Genomic DNA, 23,733 nt, shown 5'->3' on the forward strand with positions numbered 1-23,733 from the left:
GAACAAAACATATTACATTAGACAAACTCTCTGTTTGGCCTTACACATTTTAGTTCGGTATTTTAAACATAAGAAATTAAAAATGAGCCTTTTTCCTTTTTTATATTGAGGTCAGCCTTTGGCGGAGGTATGTAATGTATTTTTTGATTGTCCTTGTTATCAATCTGCAGTACAAAAACCAAAACGGCAAAAAAAAAAAACTCTTATCATCTTACATCAATACTCATAAATGAAATATAAAAAACTATAAATTATATAACTACAGTATTCGCATAAAAAAATATAATAATAATACAAGTTTGCACTTACTTTCACAGTCTACTTCGTCACTATGGTCAGCGCATTCATACCTGGCATTGCATAATAAATGTTGATTGTACAAACAAGAACCATCTGTGCATTGATGAGCGCAAACTGGTTCAGTAGGAGTAGGTGTAGTTGGTGGTGTTGGTGTAGTTGGTGGTGTTGGTGGCGTCCATGTGGTATAGGTCACTGTTGATGGAGTATACTCCTCTCCTTCACGTACTATGGATATTTTAAATATATAAACAGTTTTTTTCTAAAGGAAATATGTTGCAAACATAGAAATGAAGTATTTAAACTTAATTAGTCTGCGATTGCAGAGAGTGGCTAACAAATCTGAGAATAGACTTACAAAAATGTAATCTCATTATTACAAATGAACATCTTTATTAACAATTACAGTAGTCATTTACATGTAAGAATTAAATAAACTTACCACAACATTCACAACATTCACCTTCACGTTGGTGTGGAACAAATCCCTAAAAAAAAAACTCATCAAAATACGCAATAAAGGGAGGTGATTATATCAAATAATCCTAGGTTGAATTGAAGTATCTAAAGTATTTATTTAACTTCACAGATTTCAGTTTACCACTAAAACAATGAAATGTACGTAAGTTATAGAATTAATAATCCTACTTACTGGTAAACACACTGGTTGTTGACATTGGATAGTGATGCATTCTTTATCACCAATTGCGTGACACATACAATTCTCACAAGGATTTACCATCCACTCAGTACCAACGCGAACGATACGTCCATCATCCGTTTCACAGCGTGCTTTTTGAGAAAACAAATTAATACTTATACAAGATAAAAGAAACTATATTTGTCTTCATAAAAATAAAAAGAATTGTTGACAGCATTTCCAATTAAAAAGATATACGGTATATACGGTGCAAAAACTGACTAAAATTGACTAAAAACTGACTTACCGATTGGAACACATTCACATGGGACATTATCATTAGGCAAAGCATTGATCAACTCTTCCTAAAACAAATAAAAAAAAACTATTTTATAATTCACTGTAACTTGGTGCTGTTAGCAAAGTGCATGGTAAAGGCACAATGTCAAAATTATTATCTTTTATTAAAATAGCATGAAGCATACACATGGTGACTAAGATAGTAAATTGGAATATTCAACAATTATCTATAATTGTTAAGCCTTGTCTACACTATCAAACTTTATGTGTCAAATGGACATGGTAATGTCATATCACTACCATATTTAAGCATAGTACTACCACATATGGGCACATAAAATTTGATAGTGCAGACAAGGCTTTAGGAATCAAGTCAAAATTATTCTACTGCAGTTGTAACTACATTTTTCTACTGCAATAACGTATGATATCAAATTTTGTTTTTTACTGTGACAATTCACATATTGTGACTGGAATTATGTTCTTGGTATGACTGTAAAGCTTGAATGGCAAAGCTGACGTATCAATACTAGTTTAACTCATACCATGAACATGGTGTACAAATTATATATTATATTAACCAAATCTTGAAGTGCAAAGCGGGCAAATAATTTGTGGTTTGACTTTTATTATATACTATTAGGGATCATGTCAAAATTATTGTTAAAAAAATAAATAAATGTAAAAAAAAATAAAATGATTATCCCTAAAAAAGTCTGGTAATCATAGCATAAATAGGTTTTAAGAGTTTAAATGTAGTTACTGTAGTATGGTCTTAGTAACTTCATACTTACCTCTTCATGACAGCTGCTAGGTGTCAGGTCACATACTTCATAACAAATTGATTCGCAGTTGTCATGATTTAACCATTTGCATTCTTGCCATGGCATACCCGGAGTTCTCCACTTCACATTGCCATTTTCCTGAACACATGAGGTAATATAGTTAGTGCACTGTTCATATTGGTCAAATGATTCATCTTTTTAAAAAAAAATAAATACCAAGATGGTGAAATTATTTTAATTTCTCTGTAAGGTAAAAGTAAAAGTTTAGGCCTGGGTGTAGGTTTCGATAGATTGCCTACTGTATTCCAACCTTGAGTTTATGTGATATAAACTGTGATTCAATAAGTTTGCAAAAAATCCTGCACCAAAATGTTGAAAGGTGCTGACAAGAACCATGGTTCCACACCCCTCCCCTTTCGTACAATAAATTAAACTAATTCAGTGAAAACCTGTGGTGGGAATGTTTAAACAAGCATAGTGATCAACAGGAAAGTATTTATTATACAGTATAACACCTGTAGATCCTTTTCATTGGTTTGGAGGAATGTGGTCACATGATTCAATAAATACTCTATTAAATCCATGTGACATCACAAGTGCCTTTTTGGTTATATGCAAATTTGTATTATGTGTGTTCATTCTTGTTATTATGCAATGTATCCTCCAATCTAATAAAAAAAAAAAAAAATCCATGCAATGGAACAAAATATTTCCATTCAATGAAAGTTGAAATTTCACCTCATGAAAATATACACCATTGCAGTCATAAACATTCATTAATTGCATAATATCTTACAAGTACAACTCCTTCTGGATGTTCACAAGGGCAGGTCTCAATACAGCTTATACCATCCCAGAAACGGTCTTCTGGACAAACACATCCTGGAGAACAATCTTGTTCATCATATAAGCAGGCAGGCATCTTGTTGGAACATGTTCTTTGACACGCACATACCTCATCATAAATCTGTCCACCTTGGCACACTATCAAAGAATTAAGTCTTGTGTTTTAGATATTGCCTACACCAGCACAGAGAGCATGAGAATATTAATAGGGCAATTTTCACAAGTGAATCGCAGTAAAGGCCAATTTACACAGACAGGCAGTAACGGTAAGCGTAAAAGCAAAAACTTGTCCCATGTAGAATCTGTATCTATCCTGAGTGAGTTTTTGCTCCAACCACCGATCTGCTCCGCATTTTGTGTAATCAGTCATAAGAAATAACGTTTCAGCTTGTCTGTGTAAATTGGCCGTAATGCTAGAAACTAAACAATTTAGTGAAATACAGTAAAGCACTTTAGGGTTGCAGGGCATATATTTGAGCATGCAACATGCGCACTCCTAGAATATAATAACAAAACAATTATTCCCCATGGGGTAATTCTGAACAAATTAATTCGATTAATGGTGTGGTTTGGAAACAAGATGGCACCTGCAAGCCAGTTGACCAAGCTTTCTATGTATTACAGCTCTGTTTTATACACTACCTGGTGCACAGTGACAGCATTCATTAACAGGCTCAACCACCTGATAGCCTTCTTCACAGTTATCCACATGGCATTCTTTAATGGGTACTTGCTCAGAGAGTGGTACACAGTTTGGTAAACATGTTACAAATCCACAGTCGGTTACTCGGACACTATCACCATACTACAATAAACAATACACAGCAATAATAAAACCCTTTTCTGAAATATCTATGTGGTATTTATTTGATTATTAGTATTATTATTTTTTTTTTATTATTAGAAATTTTAGCAACAGCATTGATAATAACCACAAATATATTATGACAGCGATGATGCAGAATGAGCATTGTGAAACTTTTTTTTTAAGTGTTGCTACAGAATTCATAACGCTATAAGATGGGAAATTCACAACAAAAATGCTATTGTGATCCTCTACGTATACAGTAGATCTGCGTTTCTAAAGAGCTGCAGTCCATTATATAATGTTTCGAAAATATAATATTGCAACTTTGAAGGTTTAATCAATCAATTAATTGCAATAAAAATGAAATTGTATTAATTTTACAGTCTCTCTACGGTAAAAATATTGCTAAAATGGTTCAAATACTGGTATTTTTATTACAGTACTTTTTTGGTAAACAATTTTTTCAACATTTTTATTTGGCCTTGTCTGTTTTTTTCTTTTAGCTACAGCCTTGTTTACCCTTTAATTAGTAAAATGTTATCTTATTTATAATAAATAACATAAATTTTAAACTCCGAGCTAACCTTTAAAAAAAAACCACTTACATTGAAAAAGTGTCCATTATAGAAACAAGGACAATGATAGTCCCGAATGCACTCATTTTCAAACCATACATAACCGTCAGCACAGAAACAGCCAGAGGTGCACACCTCACTTGAACATTCTACTTCAATCTGCCTGTATCTATGATCACATGTTGTCTCACAGGAACACTCCTTGTAAACTTTTTCACCATGACATTCTAAGGTGGTTGATGGGATAGTTGTCGTTGGTATTGTTGTGGTGGTTGGAGCTGCTGTAGTTGTTATTACTGTCAAACAAACATTTAAAATGCATATTACTACTTTCATTTCATTTATTATCACTTATTATTTTATTTATTATTAAGTCAAACACACATTGCCTTGTTTGAAATTGTAGGCATTAAAATAAAATACAAATAAAATATATAGGTAATAGGAATAATGTATTTTTACAGGAAGGTTTTTTTTTCCACAAAAGCGACCAAAATTGTCAAGAGTTAAGGCTAGGCCTATTTACCATACTTTCACTGCCATCTCTAGTTTGAAAAGGGCACTTCAGAAAAAAGGGATGGGGGTTGTTTGAACCCTTGAACACCCAGGCTACTGGTAAGGGTAGGGTGAGTGCATCCTTTAGTATTCTAAATTTTCATGAGAATTTTTGTGGCGCCTAAGTTTTGAAGAATTTCGATTTTGTGAGTGTTTAAATTTGAATAGGCTGTATTTCTACACACCAAAAATTGAATTGAGTAAATTAAAAAACGAAGCTACCTTACCTTTTTCACAACCATAAAAGTCAAATCTGATGGAAGGACTGTATCCCAAGGCCCAGGAGGTAATTATTAACCGCATACGTGTAACAGCAATATTACGACTGGCAAGTTCAAGTGTAAAGGATTCCAGATTATCTCCATTATCCATAGGTATTTCAAAATTCTTTCAAAGTAAAAAAATTCAAAACCACATCATTAGTCTTACTTCTGATGCAAACATCATGTAACATCCACTTCCCAGAACCCCCACCCCGCCACATCATTGGTCACAATTTTTACAAAAACATAAACTGCATCTATTTGATTTCAAGTCTTTAGAATTAACAAACTAGAGGGTGAGCTCGCTTCGCTCGCTCCCCCTCTAGGAAGTGTAGACGATGGTTCTCGGAATGATGATGTTCTCCTTGTACGTTTTCTGTCGGTTCCATTATTGAAAATGCTTGACATTCGTAAAACTAAACTATTCTGTTTCACAGTGTCTCAGATGATTAATAACATTTTAAAGTATAGTGTTTATTGTTTGGTAGGGCCCTTATAGGGCGGAGGTGGTGGGGAGCCGGAGTTCATTTGAGGAAGGTGCTTATTCGAGGGATATGTTAAATTTTTTAGTTTTAATAATATGGTAACATTTATAATCAAATGAAATCTTCTAATAGATATGAAAAGTGGTAATAAAGAATAACAAATGCTTGGTAAATTGTAGATAACAGTGCGATGAATTCTACTACAAATAGTATAATTTTTTCTTCCCGTCTTCCAAAGGGACACTGTATTGATTGATGGAAAGTGCCTGTTTCCAGTCACCTTTAGGGTCAAATCTATTATTTTAACTGCTCCCTTGTGTATAAAAGAGAGAAAATAGTTGAAACCAGGTTGTTGCAAGGTGAACTCATTGTGAATCCGGAAATTACTTGGACCACGAAGAATGGAAATTGAGTGAAAATCTACTGTTGAAATCATAAATTTTGTTTAAAAACTCTTTATAATATCTTCCTAAGATAGAAATATGGAACAATAGCGTAGTACTGAAAACTAATGTTATCCATTCTACGTTTTGCGGTACATCTAAGATAGATAAGGTAGGTATCCAAAGCGGAGATTTGTACCAAAGGGGTTGCATTGTGCTCACCTATGTCAGAATTAACCATAATTTATATATAGATACATAAGGGACCTAATTACTCAACTGCAGGAATCATTTTGACAGGGTCACTAACAAAATGCCCAAATAACTTAAATATTTAATCCATCAATTGTTCATATAAATACTTGTATGTACCTGATTCAATCGCTGGAACTCGTCACTACCATCTACTTCCATTTCTAAGTCAAATGATGTAGGAACATTTGGTCCTGAACCTTGAACAACAATCGATGAAATATAAACTGGTATACTCCACCCGATGACAATTATTGGGGAGCCGTCAGGGCTACCCATCCAGGGATGTTCATTACCCAACAACGTATTTGGAATTGCCTCATCACCATTTACTAATCTGAAGTTTTCCAATGCTTGTAGTGGGTTTGCACAATCTGTGAAAAAATGAACATTTTTTATGAAAATCTACACAGTACTAATGTAAACAAAGAGCATCATGTTTTCAGGTGCAACCTATTTCTGTTTCTCAAAAGCTCTGTCTACACTATCAAACTTTATGTGACAGCAAAATGTGATGTTCCCACATATGGAAATGCTGATGCCATTAAGCATATCACTACCATATTTGGGCACATCGCCTTTTTTTTGTCAAACTAGTTTTATAGTGTAGACAGAGCTAAACACACATTTCTTGTTACTTAGCACTTTATTTTTCAAAATGTTATTTTGTAAGTAATAAACAAAGGAGGTCAATAAATGAACTACAATGTAAAATGATAAAAACAAGAAACTATGTATAAAATGTGTATTAATGTAGAAAACACATTCTGTTCCCATTATTAAATTTAATAGAGACTAAATAGTTTCTATACCTGGCATAGTTGTAAACGTAGTAGGTGGAATATGAGTGACTGTAGGTGTTGTTGATTCTGGAAAAAAAAAATTAATTAAAATGAATAGATTTTGTTTTCATTTTTAACAATTGAATATGCCTGTAAGACATGTTTTATGATAATTGCAAATTAGTAGAGATCTTTAATAATCAAACGCAAACAATTTAGTTAGTGTCTGTAAATATAGTAACCTACCACCACAGTTTTCCGATGCTGGTCCAACGTCACAGAATTCCCATCTAGTATTGGGATTTGTGGTATAACACCAAGTGCGAGGTTCACCATCAGGATTACGGCAATAATTTTGATCTAAGCCTGAATCTGGGTAGCTCTCTGGTGTTCTGGAATGTTGATTAGGTGTTTGTGACGTCCATTGTTGGCAAGTTAATCCACTCTCGGTGGTACTGACCGAACCTCTATAATCACTACCATCTGATATTTCATAACATTCTGAAAATGAAAAAAAAAAAATTAATGAAGTTGCACATTCATTTATCTTTTTATTTCGGAATACCATGATCTCTTAATATATCCATATATAAATTTAATAAACAAAAACATTTTACAGGTAACAAAATTAAAGTTGAAGTTGTACCAGTACAGAAAAAAAAAATTAGTCAATGCAAAAAGGGCATTCCACTGTATGCATTCTTGACACATAATAAAAATGTGGAGTTTCATGATCAGAGTATTAACACTTTTATTAAATTGATTTAACTTGACAATAAAAAAAAGACTTTCTAACTCATTCATCGAATGATGGAACGTCATTAAAAAAACATGCTTGTACTACAATTAATAGGTTGCTTCAGCAGATGCTGTTATTATGTAAGGGTAACATTATGATGTAATGATACATAGTTACTATTATAAGAAATGAATCTAAACACAGGAATAAATTGTCTGATGTAAAAGGAAGTGTTAACATGTGTGTCTACAGCTTGCAAAAATAAGGGTTTTTTAAACAATAGCATACAAATAATGAATATTTATGAGTGAATAATACAAAAAATGTCATGGGGTGAAATATGAAATTCTATTTTCATGAGGCAAAGCCTGAGTGAAATGTAATTTCATATTTCAACGAATGAAATTATTTGTACCATCGCACGAATTTGAAAAACATTCATTATTTGTTATAAAATCTATTAAGTATATTTTTGTCATTTCCATTGTTCTGATCTTGTTGTTGTGAGGAAGAGATTGCACCATGTGCATAGCTGCTATTGTATTTCATGCATTTTTCGTACGCATGTAGATGACAAAGAAAGTACTATTACATGATCGTTAAATAGTATATTCTGAATAATTATATAAAATGGAATAGTAGAGAAAAATATTTTTAAAAATGTTTACCATTTGATGGTGTTGTTGAAACTGAGGGTGGTGCTGAGGAGAAAAAGATTTAGTTGATTAGATGTATGCTTGCTATTTAAGGTTGATTTTGTATGACGTGCTATGCATTCATGATAGAGTGTATATTCATTATCTGAATGCCATTAAATATTAGTTCTACTGCATGGAAAATACGTTTATTTAATGTCTCTATTCCATTTTTTTATTTTTTTAATAATTTCTAAGATTTCACGATTACAAACAAAAAAGGATTGTTTACAAAAAAAAATAAACTAATTGGAAAATGTAAAAGTACAGTCTAAATCTAAAATTTCAAAAAGCAAAATAAGATAGATCATTTTTTATAAAGATGAATAGAAAAAGAAGCATAGAGAGTAATTATTAGTTTAAGAGAAAATCAATACAAACTATGTACACATTCATTCAATGCATTCAAAGGGAAACAAAAATGGTATGTAAGTGGTACAGACAAAATTAACCCATTAAAATAAATTGTTATTGTATTGACTTGAATACATTGAGTTTGTAGTGCATAAATAAGGTTATAGTAAGCATGGACCTATAAATTAATCTATTTATAGGTCCATGTAGTAAGTTATCAAAATGGAAAGTTATTAATGGTCAAGCAATAGAAATCAGATGTATAAAAGGATAAGTAAGACAAAAGTAAAAACATTATTTTAAGTTCTCTCTATATCAGTGGTTAGGCAGTTTAGAGTGTCAATTAATCCACAGTCCAGCCCACTCCAGTTTCAGTTTTCTTCATTGCTTTTATTTTATCTAATTTTGGGTTTTATGTGTGTGAGAAAATGTAAGGTTTAGTTGCTATGAACAGCTTCTATAGCAGAAGTAAGCACCAGTAACAGTTTTATTATCTGATAAACAAAAGAAGAGAAAAGTTAAATTGTAAAACAAAACCTGAAGGTGCTTCTGTTGTCGAAACTGAGGGCTCTCCTGTTGTTGAACCAGAGGGCTCTCCTGTAGTTGAACCAGAGGGCTCTCCTGTTGTTGAACCAGAGGGTTCTCCTGTTGTTGAACCAGAGGGCTCTCCTGTTGTTGAACCTGATGGCTCTCCTGTTGTTGAACCAGAGGGCTCTCCTGTTGTTGAACCAGAGGGCTCTCCTGTTGTTGAACCAGAGGGCTCTCCTGTTGTTGAACCTGAGGGCTCTCCTGTTGTTGAACCTGAGGGCTCTCCTGTTGTTGAACCAGAGGGCTCTCCTGTTGTTGAACCAGAGGGCTCTCCTGTTGTTGAACCAGAGGGCTCTCCTGTTGTTGAACTAGAGGGCTCTCCTGTAGTTGAACCAGAGGGCTCTCCTGTTGTTGAACCTGAGGGCTCTCCTGTTGTTGAACCTGAGGGCTCTCCTGTTGTTGAACCTGAGGGCTCTCCTGTTGTTGATCCAGAGGGCTCTCCTGTTGTTGAACCCGAGGGCTCTCCTGTTGTTGATCCAGAGGGCTCTCCTGTTGTTGATCCAGAGGGTTCTCCAGTTGTTGAACCAGAGGGCTCTCCAGTTGTTGAACCAGAGGGCTCTCCTGTTGTTGAACCTGAGGGCTCTCCTGTTGTTGAACTTGAGGGCTCTCCTGTTGTTGAAACTGAGGGAGCTTCTGTTGTGGAACCTAAGGTGGTGTACAATCATGTAAAAGAAGGGCACATCACATTTTTTGTCCAAATAAAGTTTGCTTTGAAAATTAACATTTCTTCTAATAAACCTACTACAATGGCTTTTAAATTATACATTCAAGGGGTTTCCATAATTACTGTACAAATCAAGTACTGTATTATACAGTAAGCAAGTATAAGGATTCAGGAGTTCTGTACATTATTATGAAATACATTGAAATCTTCTTTTGGGGCACTGACATTAAGGGAACACTTTGAAAGGTTTCACCTTTTTAGAAAAAAAAAATATTTTATCAATACGATCAATCCCCATTCAGGTGACACTTTGTTAGTATTTAAAGGTGTTCCCTTAATAGAAGTTCTAATAAGGAGTAATATAAAAAGAACAAACTATAAATTATATCTACAATGAATTTTATATTTAAATATCTATAACCAAACACCGTAGGAAAATCTAGTTTAAACTGTTGGCAAAACAAATATCAAAAACATAAATTTTATTAAATTTGAACTGTTATTAATAAAAATCAAACCTGTATTTCTGGTGATAGTTTGCGTGACAGTTTCTGAAAACAAATATAATGCTATTAATATTCGTGACAATTGATTTTTTATTTTTGCAGACAGTAATTGCGTCTATACATTGATCGTTCGCTAGCATGTATCATCACATCACATTCATTGATTAGCACATTAACTTAAGAGACATTAGGAACGAGTCTAACGCAAGCTCTGAGGTAGCATTTTGTTGGGTAGTGCCTGTATTTAGTTCAACCTTATTATGTTTTGTGCCCTTGCCCTGCACCCTACCCCCTTATTCAAATCTTTAAACTGACTGACCTGTTGTAGAAGGTCCTGTTGTTACTACGACCGACACAGTAGCTATAAGAAAAATGAAAAAGAGAATGAATTGATTGAAAATACAACAATGGCAAACTTGCAACCTAGCTTTCGCATGCAACCAAATGAAACTCCAGAATACTGTACCTGCACATAATATTTGAAAATTATAAATGCAAGGATATTTTAAGATAGTTAAATACCATTTTTATTCAAGGTGATTTGGATGTAAAATGGTAACATTGTATAATCAAATTAATGCTCCCCAGATATGAAAAACCCAAATTAATATCAGGAAGTGATAAAATACTGCAAATATTGTATCAACGTGCTTACTAAATTGTAGATCCTAGCAGTCAATTACAAATTGATTGTAATGTCGAGCAACTGATAACAATGCATTTCAGATAGCTCACAAAAACTCTAAATTGCTCCCTAATTATACACAAAACAGTATAATCAATCAAACACCAATACTTCTAAGGGCTTCTAAATGATGTCTACGAAGCCAAATTTAAGATCTAAACGGACAACCGGGAAATCAACCGATAATTTATCTGTGCCTACCGAAGGCCCGATCAACGATGGAGAACAGCCTGCTACCCAGCCTGCTGACTCACCCAACATACCAGAAACCGGAGCCTCGCCGGTACAACAACAAAGCCCATTGTTGTCAAGAGACTCGTCTACTTAGCGAGATGTAAAGCTCCTCCTATCAGACGATAAAGAACTTGTAAGGGGAGACTTACTAGTACCCAAAGTTAAATTGGAATGTTTCCGGCGCTCTTTTATTTATTCTGCTAGTATTTTATATAATGTATTACCTTCTGATTTAAAAGAATGTACAAATATTAACTCGTTTAAATTTAATTTTAAAAAACACATTTTATCGTAATTGTCTAATTGAATTTTTTTTTTTTTGGATCATTATTTTTTTATATAATTGTTTTAAATTTAAATGTATATAGATTCGTATTAGTTAAGTATAGTTTTATATATTTTGTCATTTTTAAGAAGGCCCCTGAATATCAGCTGGCCTGCGGGTTCAGCTGGAAGGGTTACCCTCTATAAATAAAGTTGAAATAAATAAATTGTAAGTATTGTTGCAACAACGATAAGCAAACATATTCTTTCGTCAATCCAATCTTAAATAATATCATCCATATGCGGAAATGAAATCGTAATAAGATCAATAAGTGACGCCATTCTTGACCAGGTCAGTCAAAATATTTACAGTAGCATTTCCATGGACAACGAGACTATAGCGGGCGACATCATCACTCTACAAGAGCAAAATGACCGTCTGAGAAAAGAACATCGCGGTATGGTGGACAAGATCGATGACCTTGAACAGTACAGTAGGCGCAACTGCCTACTAATTCACGGAGTACCCAAGACGGCAAATGAAGACACAGATACCTTAGCTCTAGATATTATAACATCTCGCATCTGCGAAGATATGGAACTAATCGATATGGACCGCACTCACCGACTTGGACGGAAGAAAGTACTCCATGACAACAAATCACGCAACAGTTCTAAACCAAGGCCTTGTCCGATTATCGTTAATTTTTCCACATACCGCGCACGAGAAGAGGTATTTCGCAACAAGAAATTGCTTAAAAATTCTTCTTACTCTATAACCGAGAACTTAACACCTTCTCGCATGACCCTCCTGCGCGAAGCGGGCGCACATGCCGCTGTGGAAGTCGCGTGGTCGCTCGATGGACGAATCAACTGCCTTCTGCACAACAAGAAGAAGATTGTCATAGGTCTACATCCGACCTCCGTAATCTCTAGATGTAATTAAAACATCAACTATCAATTAATAATCTTTGTGTGTTCCGCTTTGCGGATTCAGCTACAGCAAACTTTGATTGTTCCTGTCTGATCTCAAAAACCGTGACTATTCTTACTTAAGCAAAAATATTGATAAAAACCAGCCCTTTGTGAAATATAGATGAATATAAACTCACGATGCTCTGTTGTTCCTTCAGGTGTTGTCGTACTCGAAGTAACAACTTCTGTGGTTTGACGTGGAGTTGTTATCCTTTCTGTAGTTCTTACTGTCACAATTGTTGACTCTGGTGCGGTTGTTGACTCTGGTGTGGTTGTTGGCTCTGGTGAGGTTGTTGGCTCTGGCGCGGTTGTTGACTCTGGCGCAGTTGTTGACTCTGGTGCAGTTGTTGACTCTGGCATGGTTGTTGACTCTGGCGCGGTTGTTGACTCTGGCGCGGTTGTTGACTCTGGAGCGGTTGTTGACTCTGGAGCGGTTGTTGACTCTGGTGCGGTTGTTGACTCTGGTGCGGTTGTTGGCTCTGGTGCGGTTGTTGACTCTGGGGTGGTTGATGGCTCTGGAGTGGTTGATGGCTCTGGAGTTGTAGTTGGCTCTGGAGTTGTAGTTGGTTCTGGTGTAGTTGGCTCTGGTGTGGTTGTAGTTGGCTCTGGTGTGGTTGTTGTTGGTTCTGGTGTAGTTGTTGTTGGTTCTGGTGTAGTTGTTGTTGGTTCTGGTGTGGTTGTTGTTGGTTCTGGTGTGGTTGTAGTTGGTTCTGGTGTGGTTGTAGTTGGTTCTGGTGTGGTTGTAGTTGGTTCTGGTGTGGTTGTAGTTGGTTCTGGTGTGGTTGTAGTTGGTTCTGGTGTGGTGGTTGTTGGTATTGTTGTTGTAGTTATTGTTGTGGTAGTCTCTACAGTAGTGTATTCTGAAAATTATAAAATTTAAAACCATTTAAAAAAAAATTACAGTAAAAAAATACAGTTACAGTAGATGTGTATTAGTTACGTAGAGAAAAACACACCTTCCAAATAACATCCATGTAATATTATATTGAAGCTTGGATCTGAGGCGCTACCAGATAGAGTCAACAGATGAATCTGAAACTGTCTGGTTGGTGGAAATTCTTCATCTAAGTAGATACTTCTGAAATCATCTCCTTCCTCCATCTTTTCAATTACAAACCTCTCATTCTGAAAACGAGAAATGAAATTGTATAAGCATAAATATATATATTAAAATCATGTGCAAAAATAATATTATTATTATTAACTAATAATATACCTCATCTCCATTGGATATAAACTCAAAGGTTTGTGTTGTTTCATCAAAGAAAGCAACTTCGCAAGTAATTTCATCAACTTCACCCTCCATTTCTTGAAATGTAATCTTGTTTATACGGGTTTCATGATCAAATACAATAGTGAGTGATTCACGATCTTCAGATAATGATGGGAACCATGGTGTATTTGGTGGCAAATCCTGGCCTGGGCTCAATCTGTATGTAATTTCAAGTCCTTCTTCCATTCCCAGGTTTAGATCACAATGTTCTGAAAGATTATTAACAAAGTATGGAGCATTGTCATTTTTTTCAGTAATTTGCCTTTGGATTTATATATATTTTCTACTGTTTGTATCAATTTTGATCTGACATTGCTGTAATCCTGGAGGGTACTTTGGACAACTTTACAATTCTATCGACTTTGTCCAAGTACTTTCACTTGCACTGCTGAAGGGACAGTGTTGCCTGAAAGCTCTGCTAACTTTTCTGGCTATTTTACTTTATCGTTTAGATTCAGTTTTTGCTTTATTATTTCTATCCATTGAGATCCAGCCACTGATACCCACAGAATTGTCATTTTTTCAGTAATTTGCTATTTGAATTTATATATATATAATATATATTATAATCTCTGTTCCGTGTGCGTATATCTAAGATATAGTGTTCCATGTTGAGTGTCACTATCCAATCAAATTAGAAACATTCTATGAAAGCCTCAGTGGTGGTAGAATGTCTGCATATAAAGCAGAAAATTAAAAATTAAAATCTTGGTTGGGGTAGCTTTCCTTTTCATTCTCATAGATTTCCTTAATAAATCAATTATTTTCTAGTACAGTATATTACCAGAGAGTAAATTTAGATCAAATTATATATTTTATATATTTATGAGTTTGGACTCCAAATGTTTATAGTATATAGTTTAAATTAAAGTAAAAGTATACTCACCAGGAGTGGTAGTTGGTTGTTCAGTGGTTGTGGTTTCTGTGGTGGTGGTAACAGTTGTAGTTGTAACCACTTCTGTTGTTGTAGTCTCTGTTGTAGTCGTTTCTGTTGGAGTAGTTGTAGTAAGTGTTGTGGTTGTTATTGTTGTGGTTGTTGGTTCTGGTGTTGTGGTTGTTGGTTCTGGTGTTGTGGTTGTTGGTTCTGGTGTTGTGGTTGTTGGTTCTGGTGTTGTGGTGGTTGGTTCTGGTGTTGTGGTGGTTGGTTCTGGTGTTGTGGTTGTTGGTTCTGGCGTTGTGGTTGTTGGTTCTGGCGTTGTGGTTGTTGGTTCTGGCGTTGTGGTTGTTGGTTCTGGCGTTGTGGTTGTTGGTTCTGGCGTTGTGGTGGTTGGTTCTGGCGTGGTCGACTCTGGCGTTGTCGGCTCTGGCGTTGTAGGCTCTGGCGTTGTAGGCTCTGGCGTTGTCGGCTCTGGCGTTGTCGGCTCTGGCGTTGTCGGCTCTGGCGTTGTCGGCTCTGGCGTTGTCGGCTCTGGGGTTGTCGGCTCTGGGGTTGTCGGCTCTGGGGTTGTTGATTCTGGCGTTGTCGGCTCGTGTGTTGGTGCTAGAGTTGTTGATTCTGGCATAGGAGTTGTTGATTCTCCTGTTAAATATAAATTTTAAACAATTCAAACAAAAGGCTATTGAATTGTCTAATCTGTGTATTAGGTGTACTGTAAACTTATCAAAATACTCAGTTAAAACAAGTAAAAAACAAACCCAACATAAAAGGTTAACAAATATTTTGAATTAATATTATACAATTATCTTTCTTATCTTTGATATTCTCCTTAACAATGACAAACGTAATCAAAGTGAAACAAGTAAATATTTCATACTAAAAATAGTAAAATACATGATTAACAAAAATAATGCGGAATTATAGTTGTATGATTTTAGTGATAATCCTTCTCAGTGTCACACATACAGTAGAACAATGGGTAATAAATAGTAAAAGGATATATTTGCATCTTCATTAGAATTGGAATAATTAAAAATTAAGTAAATCTCCATAGAAATAACTGATACAAATATAGTTCCCATCGCAGCTGTCTAGAAACAAAAGTTAAATTTGTTCAATATAAAAGTGTGGTGGGTTTATAAGGTTTAATAGTTAAGGCAAATGTAATTTTCACTGAAGACTGAATAAAAAAGAATGAATGGTTAGAAAACAACATTTAGAGAAAAAAGATTAGAATTAACAGGTACTCTGGATCAAAGTACCAATAGTTTATACAAATATAGAAAAAATAATGAGATGAAAGAAAAAGCAAAATTTTAAATCCTCAAAAAATATTCGTTTTTACTAACTAGTTGTAGATTCTGTCTCTGTAGTTGGCCCTTCTGTTGTACTAATGGGTTCTGTAGTTGTCCCCTCTGTTGTACTAATTGGTTCTGTAGTTGTCCCCTCTGTTGTACTAATTGGTTCTGTAGTTGTCCCCTCTGTTGTACTAATGGGTTCTGTAGTTGTCCCCTCTGTTGTACTAATGGATTCTGTAGTTGTTTCTTCAGTTGTACTAATGGGTTCTGTAGTTGTCCCCTCTGTTGTACTAATGGGTTCTGTAGTTGTCCCCTCTGTTGTACTAATTGGTTCTGTAGTTGTCCCCTCTGTTGTACTAATGGGTTCTGTAGTTGTCCCTTCTGTTGTACTAATTGGTTCTGTAGTTGTTTCTTCTGTTGTACTAATGGGTGCTGTAGTTGTCCCCTCTGTTGTACTAATGGGTTCTGTAGTTGTCCCCTCTGTTGTACTAATGGGTGCTGTAGTTGTCCCCTCTGTTGTACTAATTGGTTCTGTAGTTGTTTCTTCAGTTGTACTAATTGGTTCTGTAGTTGACCCTTCTGTTGTACTAAATATTAATGTAGTCCCTTCTGTTGGACTAAGAGGTAATACACTTTCTGTTGTACTTTCTGCAGTTGTCGATTCTGAAATTGCTGTTAATAAAACATTTTAGAATACAGTGTAATAAAATAAATAAACTTTTTTTTACAGTATATAATATTATTTCCATAAAAACGTTAAAATATCTAAAAAGGAAAATGAAAGATAAAAAACAATTATTGTACATTTTGAATGGTTAAAAACAAGAATATTAAAAGTATTGAAATATATTGTCGTTATGATTACTTGTTGGTTCTGTGACTGTTGAAGATGTCTGGAATTCTGTTGTTGTTGGTGCCACTATAAATGAAACACACAAAAAAAATGTTCATTAGAATTATTTTTTTATGTAATTAAACTGTAACTGTCTGAATATTAAGTTTTGAAGTGCTTATCTCAAGCAGTTCCTTAACTTGACATTACCATTACATAAGAATACTAAATTCCAAAGAAGATGCTGAAATTCAAATAGATATACCCATGTTTATAAGTAGATATCATTTAGATAATTAACCTTCTGATAACAGCTGAAAATTCAAGTGAAGAACCCAGATTGAAATATTTCTAAAATAGAATCTTGTTTGGTGAAAGTACAAAGAAAGAGAATATCAGTTTATTGAATATACATTGTTAGAGAAACTAAAACCTTCTAATATTAAGACTTTCTAGTGCAGAAAAGATATGAAAATATTAAATTGTTTTATGATTACTTGTTGGTCCTGCTGTTGTAGTCAGGAATTCTGTTGTTTCTGGTGGTGCTATAAGTAAATAAGATAAGTTTAAATAATGCATTTATGCTTACTGTCATAGCTTAAACATTTAGTACTTTGGTGGAAAACAAGAAAGACTAAACAACATTTTCATATTCATTGAGGAGAAACTCAACAGTTCTTTTAAGAACAAACTACGTGGTGTATCACAAACTTTATATCAACAAATTAGTTTCTACATGCAAACCTTCAAACAACATATTTATTCATTCATTCATTTACTTTTATTTCAGATAACAAAACATACAAATAAGAAAACAAAACAATTACCATTATTGTTATTCCACAATCACACCTAAAAAATGAATTTTGCAAAATGAATTTAATTTACCTATCGTTGTTTCAGTTTCGGTAACAGTATGAGTGGTGGTGCTTGTTGCCGACGTTGTGATTTCAGTGGTAGTGGTAGACTGAACGGTAGTTACAGGTTCGGTTGTTTCAGTTGGTGTTGTTGTTGTTGTAGTCTCTGTTACCATAGTTGTTGTTGAAACTGTGAGAAAAATTCTTTTGTTTAAGATTCATGCTGATACCTTTTCAGCTTCTATCCAAAACACCACATTTTGCTTTAAAAATCACACCTACTTATATGGGTTTAAACAAGTAGATAGAGTGGAGAAAGTGGGCGGTCTTAGCATGGAATCAGAGTTGAGTGTCGGCCATTTAAAATGGACAAAGACAAAGTTTCAATAGGTGGCAGAAATGAGAATGATCCTAAAACAACTTTAAAATATAAAATGTTAAACCAAGGATTCTTATAGAAGGTTTTACCTGACTCCAAACAACCATACACTACAGGGCGTACTCTTGATGTTACGGGTGGATCCACCATCAGTCTCAATTGTAAAATTGGCTGACTCAATCCAGGAAAAGCAATATCCGAATTTGGTTCAACAGAAATCTTGAAAAAGAATCAATTGGCTATTATAATGAATAGAAAATGAAATCAAGTGATCTTTCATGTCAGCCTTCATCTGTGCCATGCTCCAAGATCTACAGGTCTCTGCTGCAGTCTCTTTGCTTTTTTAAAAGTACATTACAGTTTTTCAAGAAAATAAATATATTTTTTTGAAATATTTCATTCACTGACTATCTGTATATATGAATATGATGCATTGTAAAATAAAATGAATCAATAAAAATTAGAATTCTTTTTATGGAATGCAGACTGAGGGCCATTCTCTGTGGTGATGGGTGCTGGTACATAATAAATTAATACTATTAAATAAAAATTAAATTCTTTTTATAGAATGCAGAGGGCCATCGTATGTGGTGATGGGTGCTGGTACATAATATATACATACCACAAAATAAAAATTTGAATTAATAGAATACGGAATATTATAAATAAATGATAAGATAAAAAAAAATGCATACTGGATCGACAACTGACAATGAAGGATTGTCGTTAAAATCCTCATTTGCATACTGCACAGACACCATCAAATTCATGGTGAATTGTAAATCATTGATTCTGATGGCTGTTAGTGTCACAGGCGATGGGAATCTGACGGTCAATGACCTGCTAGATTCTGTTACCAACCACAGTCCATCAGTGATTAGTGCATCTCCAAACATTAGCACATCAGTCAACTCGGTCAACTCTTCAAAACATTCACCTAAAGGAAAAGATAAATAACATTTTTATAAATGTCTAAAAAATTTGCAATTACTTTGACTAGAAAATTGTCAGTTATTTATCTAAAATAAAGACCTATAAATTTGCAGAAAATGATCATTTTCGCCATACGAACAATGACAATAAAATATGCCCTCAGTTGGCGAATGCATAAATTACGAAAGTTTTTGAAATAACATTTTAATATAGTTCCATTTTTCAGTAATTTATTTTATATATTATAATATATTACTTATCAACAATCGCCAGGCAACTGAAAATTACTCTACTGCAGTAACTACATTTAGTTTATCCTTTAACCTGTTTATAAAAGTATTTAGCAAGCCAGTTTTTAGTTATAAATTACATTATGATAATATAGCAGTAACAGACTCAAAAACTTCTTCATTGAACAAAATAAAATTAAATAATGTTGTAAACAAACGTTCTTACTGCATTAACTGCAGTAGAATAATTTAAAACAAAATCGGTTAATGTTTTGACTACTCTACCTGGTGTTGTGGTTATTGTTGTCATGGTTTCAATGGTGGACACAATAGCAGTTGTGCTTTCTTCAGTTGAATGTATAATTTGAGTAGTTTCTTGAGTGGTTGGTTCAGTTGGTGTCACAGGTACTGTGGTCACTTCAGATATAACAGTAGTTGAAACTGTAGTTGTAACTGGAGTTGGTGGACCATATGATGTAGCTGTCAATTTTTGAATAATAAAAATTCAGAAGCTATTTATTAATACAGCTTTTCATACTGTTCATTTCATTAACTTTTAAAAAGTAGTTAAATATATACAGATATAAATAATGTTCTCAAACAAAAAGGTGTAGAGATATGAAAGGCACAACCTGTTCAGGCCTGTTTAATTTGTGCCATTATCAAGTTTTTATTCCAAGATCAAAATAACACATACAAATACAATAAGTATGATAATGGAATGGGATACAAAATAAGCACATGTGCTTTAAACATTTAACTCAAACGTGTTAACAGAGTTTAAATGTGTTACTTACTTTCTTCAAAACATCCTAGGAAAGTGAGATCAAGCAGGACGTTTGAGCTGGCTACACATTCCAAAGCAGTAATCTTCAACTCAGAAATGTAGTCATCTTGGTCATCTGGTATTTCGATATATTCAGTAGTTAAACGATCCCCAGTAACAAGCTCATTCTGCAAAAAAAATTCTTTTGAGTAATGATATATTTCTAGCAGCAATTTGCTGAACTGGTATAAATGTAAAGGACCAAAAGCCATACAAAAAACATGGGATCCATAACGTTCCTTTGACCTGGAAGTTTGTAGTAGTTTACCTACAGCTAGGCATACACACATAATGGATAAAATAATGGAAAATACAACATACAGTACTAAAATATGTATGAAAGTAGAAACTTTTTCATTGAAATCCACCAATTACATGACAAAGATGATGTGTTTAAAACAGTTTACACTTACCTCAGTCATTGTAACAAAACCAGTCATTCCATGTATTTTCTTTTCAAGTTTTAAATTGACTTGGCTTATAGTATCTCCTTCAGGACTTTGCCAAATACCAATGGCCGTCAATTTAGTTGGTCGATTGAAATATACTACAATGTAGTCACTGACTATATTTGTCGTATCAACTGTCCAAGTGGTTCCAATTACATTGGTTTTGTGCACTATTGTAACTTGAAGTCCTTCATCCATTCCAAGATCCTTGCGACACACAACTGAAAAAAAAAAAACAAAAACAAAACTCAGCAACAATAATAAATCTGTGTGTAAGTAACGCTACCTCTTGTCTCAAATTATGAACTGGGTCCTTTAAAGTACACAGGAGTTATAACTGTGTACACTGGACCTACAGCTTATAGTCCTTATTTGAGAAGACTTTTTATACCACCAGAACTAGGAGCGAGTTGGCCTCAAACCCATGCCAATATTGTTGGCTTCTGCCTTAACTGCCCGGCCATATGACATTAACCCTAAAGGAAGCTCATGACCAATTGCAGAAGTTGCTATGAGAACGAGCTTGGGATGACAAACCAGTACTGAATAAACAATGTTAGTTTAATCACAGGTAGGTCCTCACAAAATAAACAACATACATACTTTGTTCTGTGGTAGTCTCAACACTGGTAGTTCGAACAGTTGTGGTTGCTTCAGTTGTAGCTATTGTTGTAACTACAGATTCTGTTGTTGACATTGTTGTAGATGTTGGTGTGGTTGTTGAACTCGCTGTTGAGGTGGTGGTTGTAGTAGACATTCCTTCTACTCAAAAAAATAATAATAATAATAATAAAAATAATAATAATAACTAGAAAGACACTCCGAGAGTGCATACCTCCGCCTACTGTAAAATTCTCCTACATAAGATTTCTCCGGTAAAAAATGCTGTTTCTGATTTAGGCTAATTTAAATACAAGCATGTGTATGCGAGTTTGGTGTAATGGTTATGTAACAAGCCTTTCAACAACAATAACTTCAGTTGACTAACAATAGAACAGCAACGCGAAAATCAAACGAATGAATTTGAAAAGAAATAGGTTTTGTTACACTATACTCGCATCAAAAAACGTGCACATTAAATAAAATTATGTTTTAAAATTACAAATCAAAAATTATAACTCTTGCTTCTTGTACAAAAATTAAGTTTTTTGGACAAGCAGTTTTCGACAAAATGTAATTTTACTTGTTACTTTAAGACTGCTCGCCGGCTTTTGAAAAATGTTGTCCTATCTTTTAACACTAGCAGGTCTGAAAAGTATACTAAAAAGTGGTCCAGAATTGCGACCGTGGTCCAAAATGGTCCCAAAATTTAATGGAATGGTCCTTGACCACATATTTATCTGTACATTCATTTTGGTAAAGACCTTGTAAGTACTTTTTGAGTAATCCTGCTAACAAACAAACAAACAAACAAACAAACAAACAGACCAACACACGCGATCGATTACATATACCTCTTTGGCGGAGGTAAATAATAATAATACAATTAAACAAGACTACTTATTAGTATAGATCATCCTAATGGAAATAAGCTAACAAGCTTTTTGTGCTATCCTGAAAAATCTTTTATAAATGTATTATTTGTAATGTCAGTAATTTATGTTATCACTTTGTATGTATTTTTTTATGATGATTTTTCTAGTAAATTCAAATCAAATCAAATTACCTAGTATTAAGAAGTGCTGAGTATAAATTGACTTAATATATAACAACCTACCGCTTTCTGTTGTAGTAACTTCTGTTGTAGTAAATTCTTCAGTACTGAAAGGTGTTGTTGTTACCTCTGTTGTGGTTGTTGATACATGAGGTGGAGGTGTAGCAGTTGTTGATGGAGGACCAGTAGTTGTTGATGGAGGACCAGTAGTTGTTGATGGAGGTCCAGCAGTTGTTGATGGAGGTCCAGCAGTTGTTGATGGAGGTCCAGCAGTTGTAGATGGAGGACCACCAGTTGTAGATGGAGGACCACCAGTTGTAGATGGAGGACCACCAGTTGTAGATGGAGGTCCACCAGTTGTAGATGGAGGTCCACCAGTTGTAGATGGAGGTCCGGCAGTTGTAGATGGAGGTCCAGCAGTTGTAGATGGAGGTCCGGCAGTTGTAGATGGAGGTCCGGCAGTTGTAGATGGAGGTCCGGCAGTTGTAGATGGAGGTCCGGCAGTTGTAGATGGAGGTCCGGCAGTTGTAGATGGAGGTCCGGCAGTTGTTGATGGAGGACCGGCAGTTGTTGATGGAGGACCGGCAGTTGTTGATGGAGGTCCGGCAGTTGTTGATGGAGGTCCGGCAGTTGTTGATGGAGGTCCGGCAGTTGTTGATGGAGGTCCGGCAGTTGTTGATGGAGGTCCAGCAGTTGTTGATGGAGGTCCAGCAGTTGTTGATGGAGGTCCAGCAGTTGTTGATGGAGGTCCAGCAGTTGTTGATGGAGGTCCAGCAGTTGTTGATGGAGGTCCAGCAGTTGTTGATGGAGGTCCAGCAGTTGTTGATGGAGGTCCAGCAGTTGTTGAAGGAGGTCCAGCAGTTGTTGAAGGAGGTTCAGTAGTTGTTGATGGAGGTCCAGCAGTTGTTGATGGAGGTCCAGTAGTTGTTGAAGGAGGTCCAGCAGTTGTTGAAGGAGGTTCAGCAGTTGTTGAAGGAGGTTCAGTAGTTGTTGATGGAGGTCCAGCAGTTGTAGATGGAGGTTCAGCAGTTGTTGATGGAGATCCAGCAGTTGTTGATGGAGGTTCAGCAGTTGTAGATGGGGCGGGTGTTAAAGTTGTTGATGAAATATGTATTGTTGTACGCAATGTTGTTGAAGCAATTTCTGGAAACAAGTAAACAGAATTTTCTATCAACACCCAAACATTTTATATAGTTTTTATCATCCTATTTTCTATTAAAATTAAAACAGTCTGATCTATAAGAATAAGAACAAAACTTACTGTTTAAAATGTCGGAAGAATGTAAGATCAAGAATGAAGGGTAAGAGAAAATAAAAAAGAAAAAAAAAACACAACTGTATTAGAACATTTATCATTAAAAGAGTCCAAAATCCAGATTCATTTAGTAGTTTATTAACCAGACATTATTTAACCAGATCAGCAATTCTATAGTCAGGAATTTTACAGGGG

The 23,733-nt window shown here is 34.8% G+C and overlaps 1 protein-coding gene across 12 annotated transcripts in view; it reads right to left on the minus strand.

The window, feature by feature from the left end:
* The window catches only part of LOC140057990 (uncharacterized), a 130,093-nt gene that overhangs the window by 31,225 nt on the left and 75,135 nt on the right, over window positions 1-23,733 (minus strand). For 9 of the 12 annotated variants that reach the window (XM_072103641.1, XM_072103638.1, XM_072103640.1 and 6 more), the window contains 31 exons: window positions 22,347-23,426; window positions 21,233-21,391; window positions 20,594-20,850; window positions 20,152-20,308; window positions 19,640-19,834; window positions 18,887-19,128; window positions 18,281-18,410; window positions 17,844-18,002; window positions 17,453-17,500; window positions 16,989-17,042; window positions 16,175-16,795; window positions 14,835-15,467; window positions 13,892-14,157; window positions 13,632-13,800; window positions 12,813-13,535; window positions 10,837-10,878; window positions 10,530-10,562; window positions 9,297-9,992; window positions 8,379-8,411; window positions 7,218-7,472; window positions 7,002-7,058; window positions 6,310-6,563; window positions 5,034-5,193; window positions 4,282-4,547; window positions 3,511-3,673; window positions 2,819-3,006; window positions 2,032-2,160; window positions 1,245-1,302; window positions 950-1,089; window positions 740-785; window positions 310-525 (listed from right to left, as the gene is read on the minus strand). In XM_072103641.1, the coding sequence (XP_071959742.1) occupies window positions 310-525; window positions 740-785; window positions 950-1,089; window positions 1,245-1,302; window positions 2,032-2,160; window positions 2,819-3,006; window positions 3,511-3,673; window positions 4,282-4,547; window positions 5,034-5,193; window positions 6,310-6,563; window positions 7,002-7,058; window positions 7,218-7,472; window positions 8,379-8,411; window positions 9,297-9,992; window positions 10,530-10,562; window positions 10,837-10,878; window positions 12,813-13,535; window positions 13,632-13,800; window positions 13,892-14,157; window positions 14,835-15,467; window positions 16,175-16,795; window positions 16,989-17,042; window positions 17,453-17,500; window positions 17,844-18,002; window positions 18,281-18,410; window positions 18,887-19,128; window positions 19,640-19,834; window positions 20,152-20,308; window positions 20,594-20,850; window positions 21,233-21,391; window positions 22,347-23,426 (7,629 nt within the window). The remainder of the gene's footprint in view (window positions 1-309; window positions 526-739; window positions 786-949; window positions 1,090-1,244; window positions 1,303-2,031; window positions 2,161-2,818; window positions 3,007-3,510; window positions 3,674-4,281; window positions 4,548-5,033; window positions 5,194-6,309; window positions 6,564-7,001; window positions 7,059-7,217; window positions 7,473-8,378; window positions 8,412-9,296; window positions 9,993-10,529; window positions 10,563-10,836; window positions 10,879-12,812; window positions 13,536-13,631; window positions 13,801-13,891; window positions 14,158-14,834; window positions 15,468-16,174; window positions 16,796-16,988; window positions 17,043-17,452; window positions 17,501-17,843; window positions 18,003-18,280; window positions 18,411-18,886; window positions 19,129-19,639; window positions 19,835-20,151; window positions 20,309-20,593; window positions 20,851-21,232; window positions 21,392-22,346; window positions 23,427-23,733) is intronic. The other 3 variants (XM_072103646.1, XM_072103642.1, XM_072103643.1) reach the window with 3 other exon arrangements.

The sequence above is a fragment of the Antedon mediterranea genome, chromosome 1 (assembly GCF_964355755.1).
Source record: "Antedon mediterranea chromosome 1, ecAntMedi1.1, whole genome shotgun sequence".
Lineage (NCBI taxonomy): Eukaryota > Metazoa > Echinodermata > Crinoidea > Comatulida > Antedonidae > Antedon > Antedon mediterranea.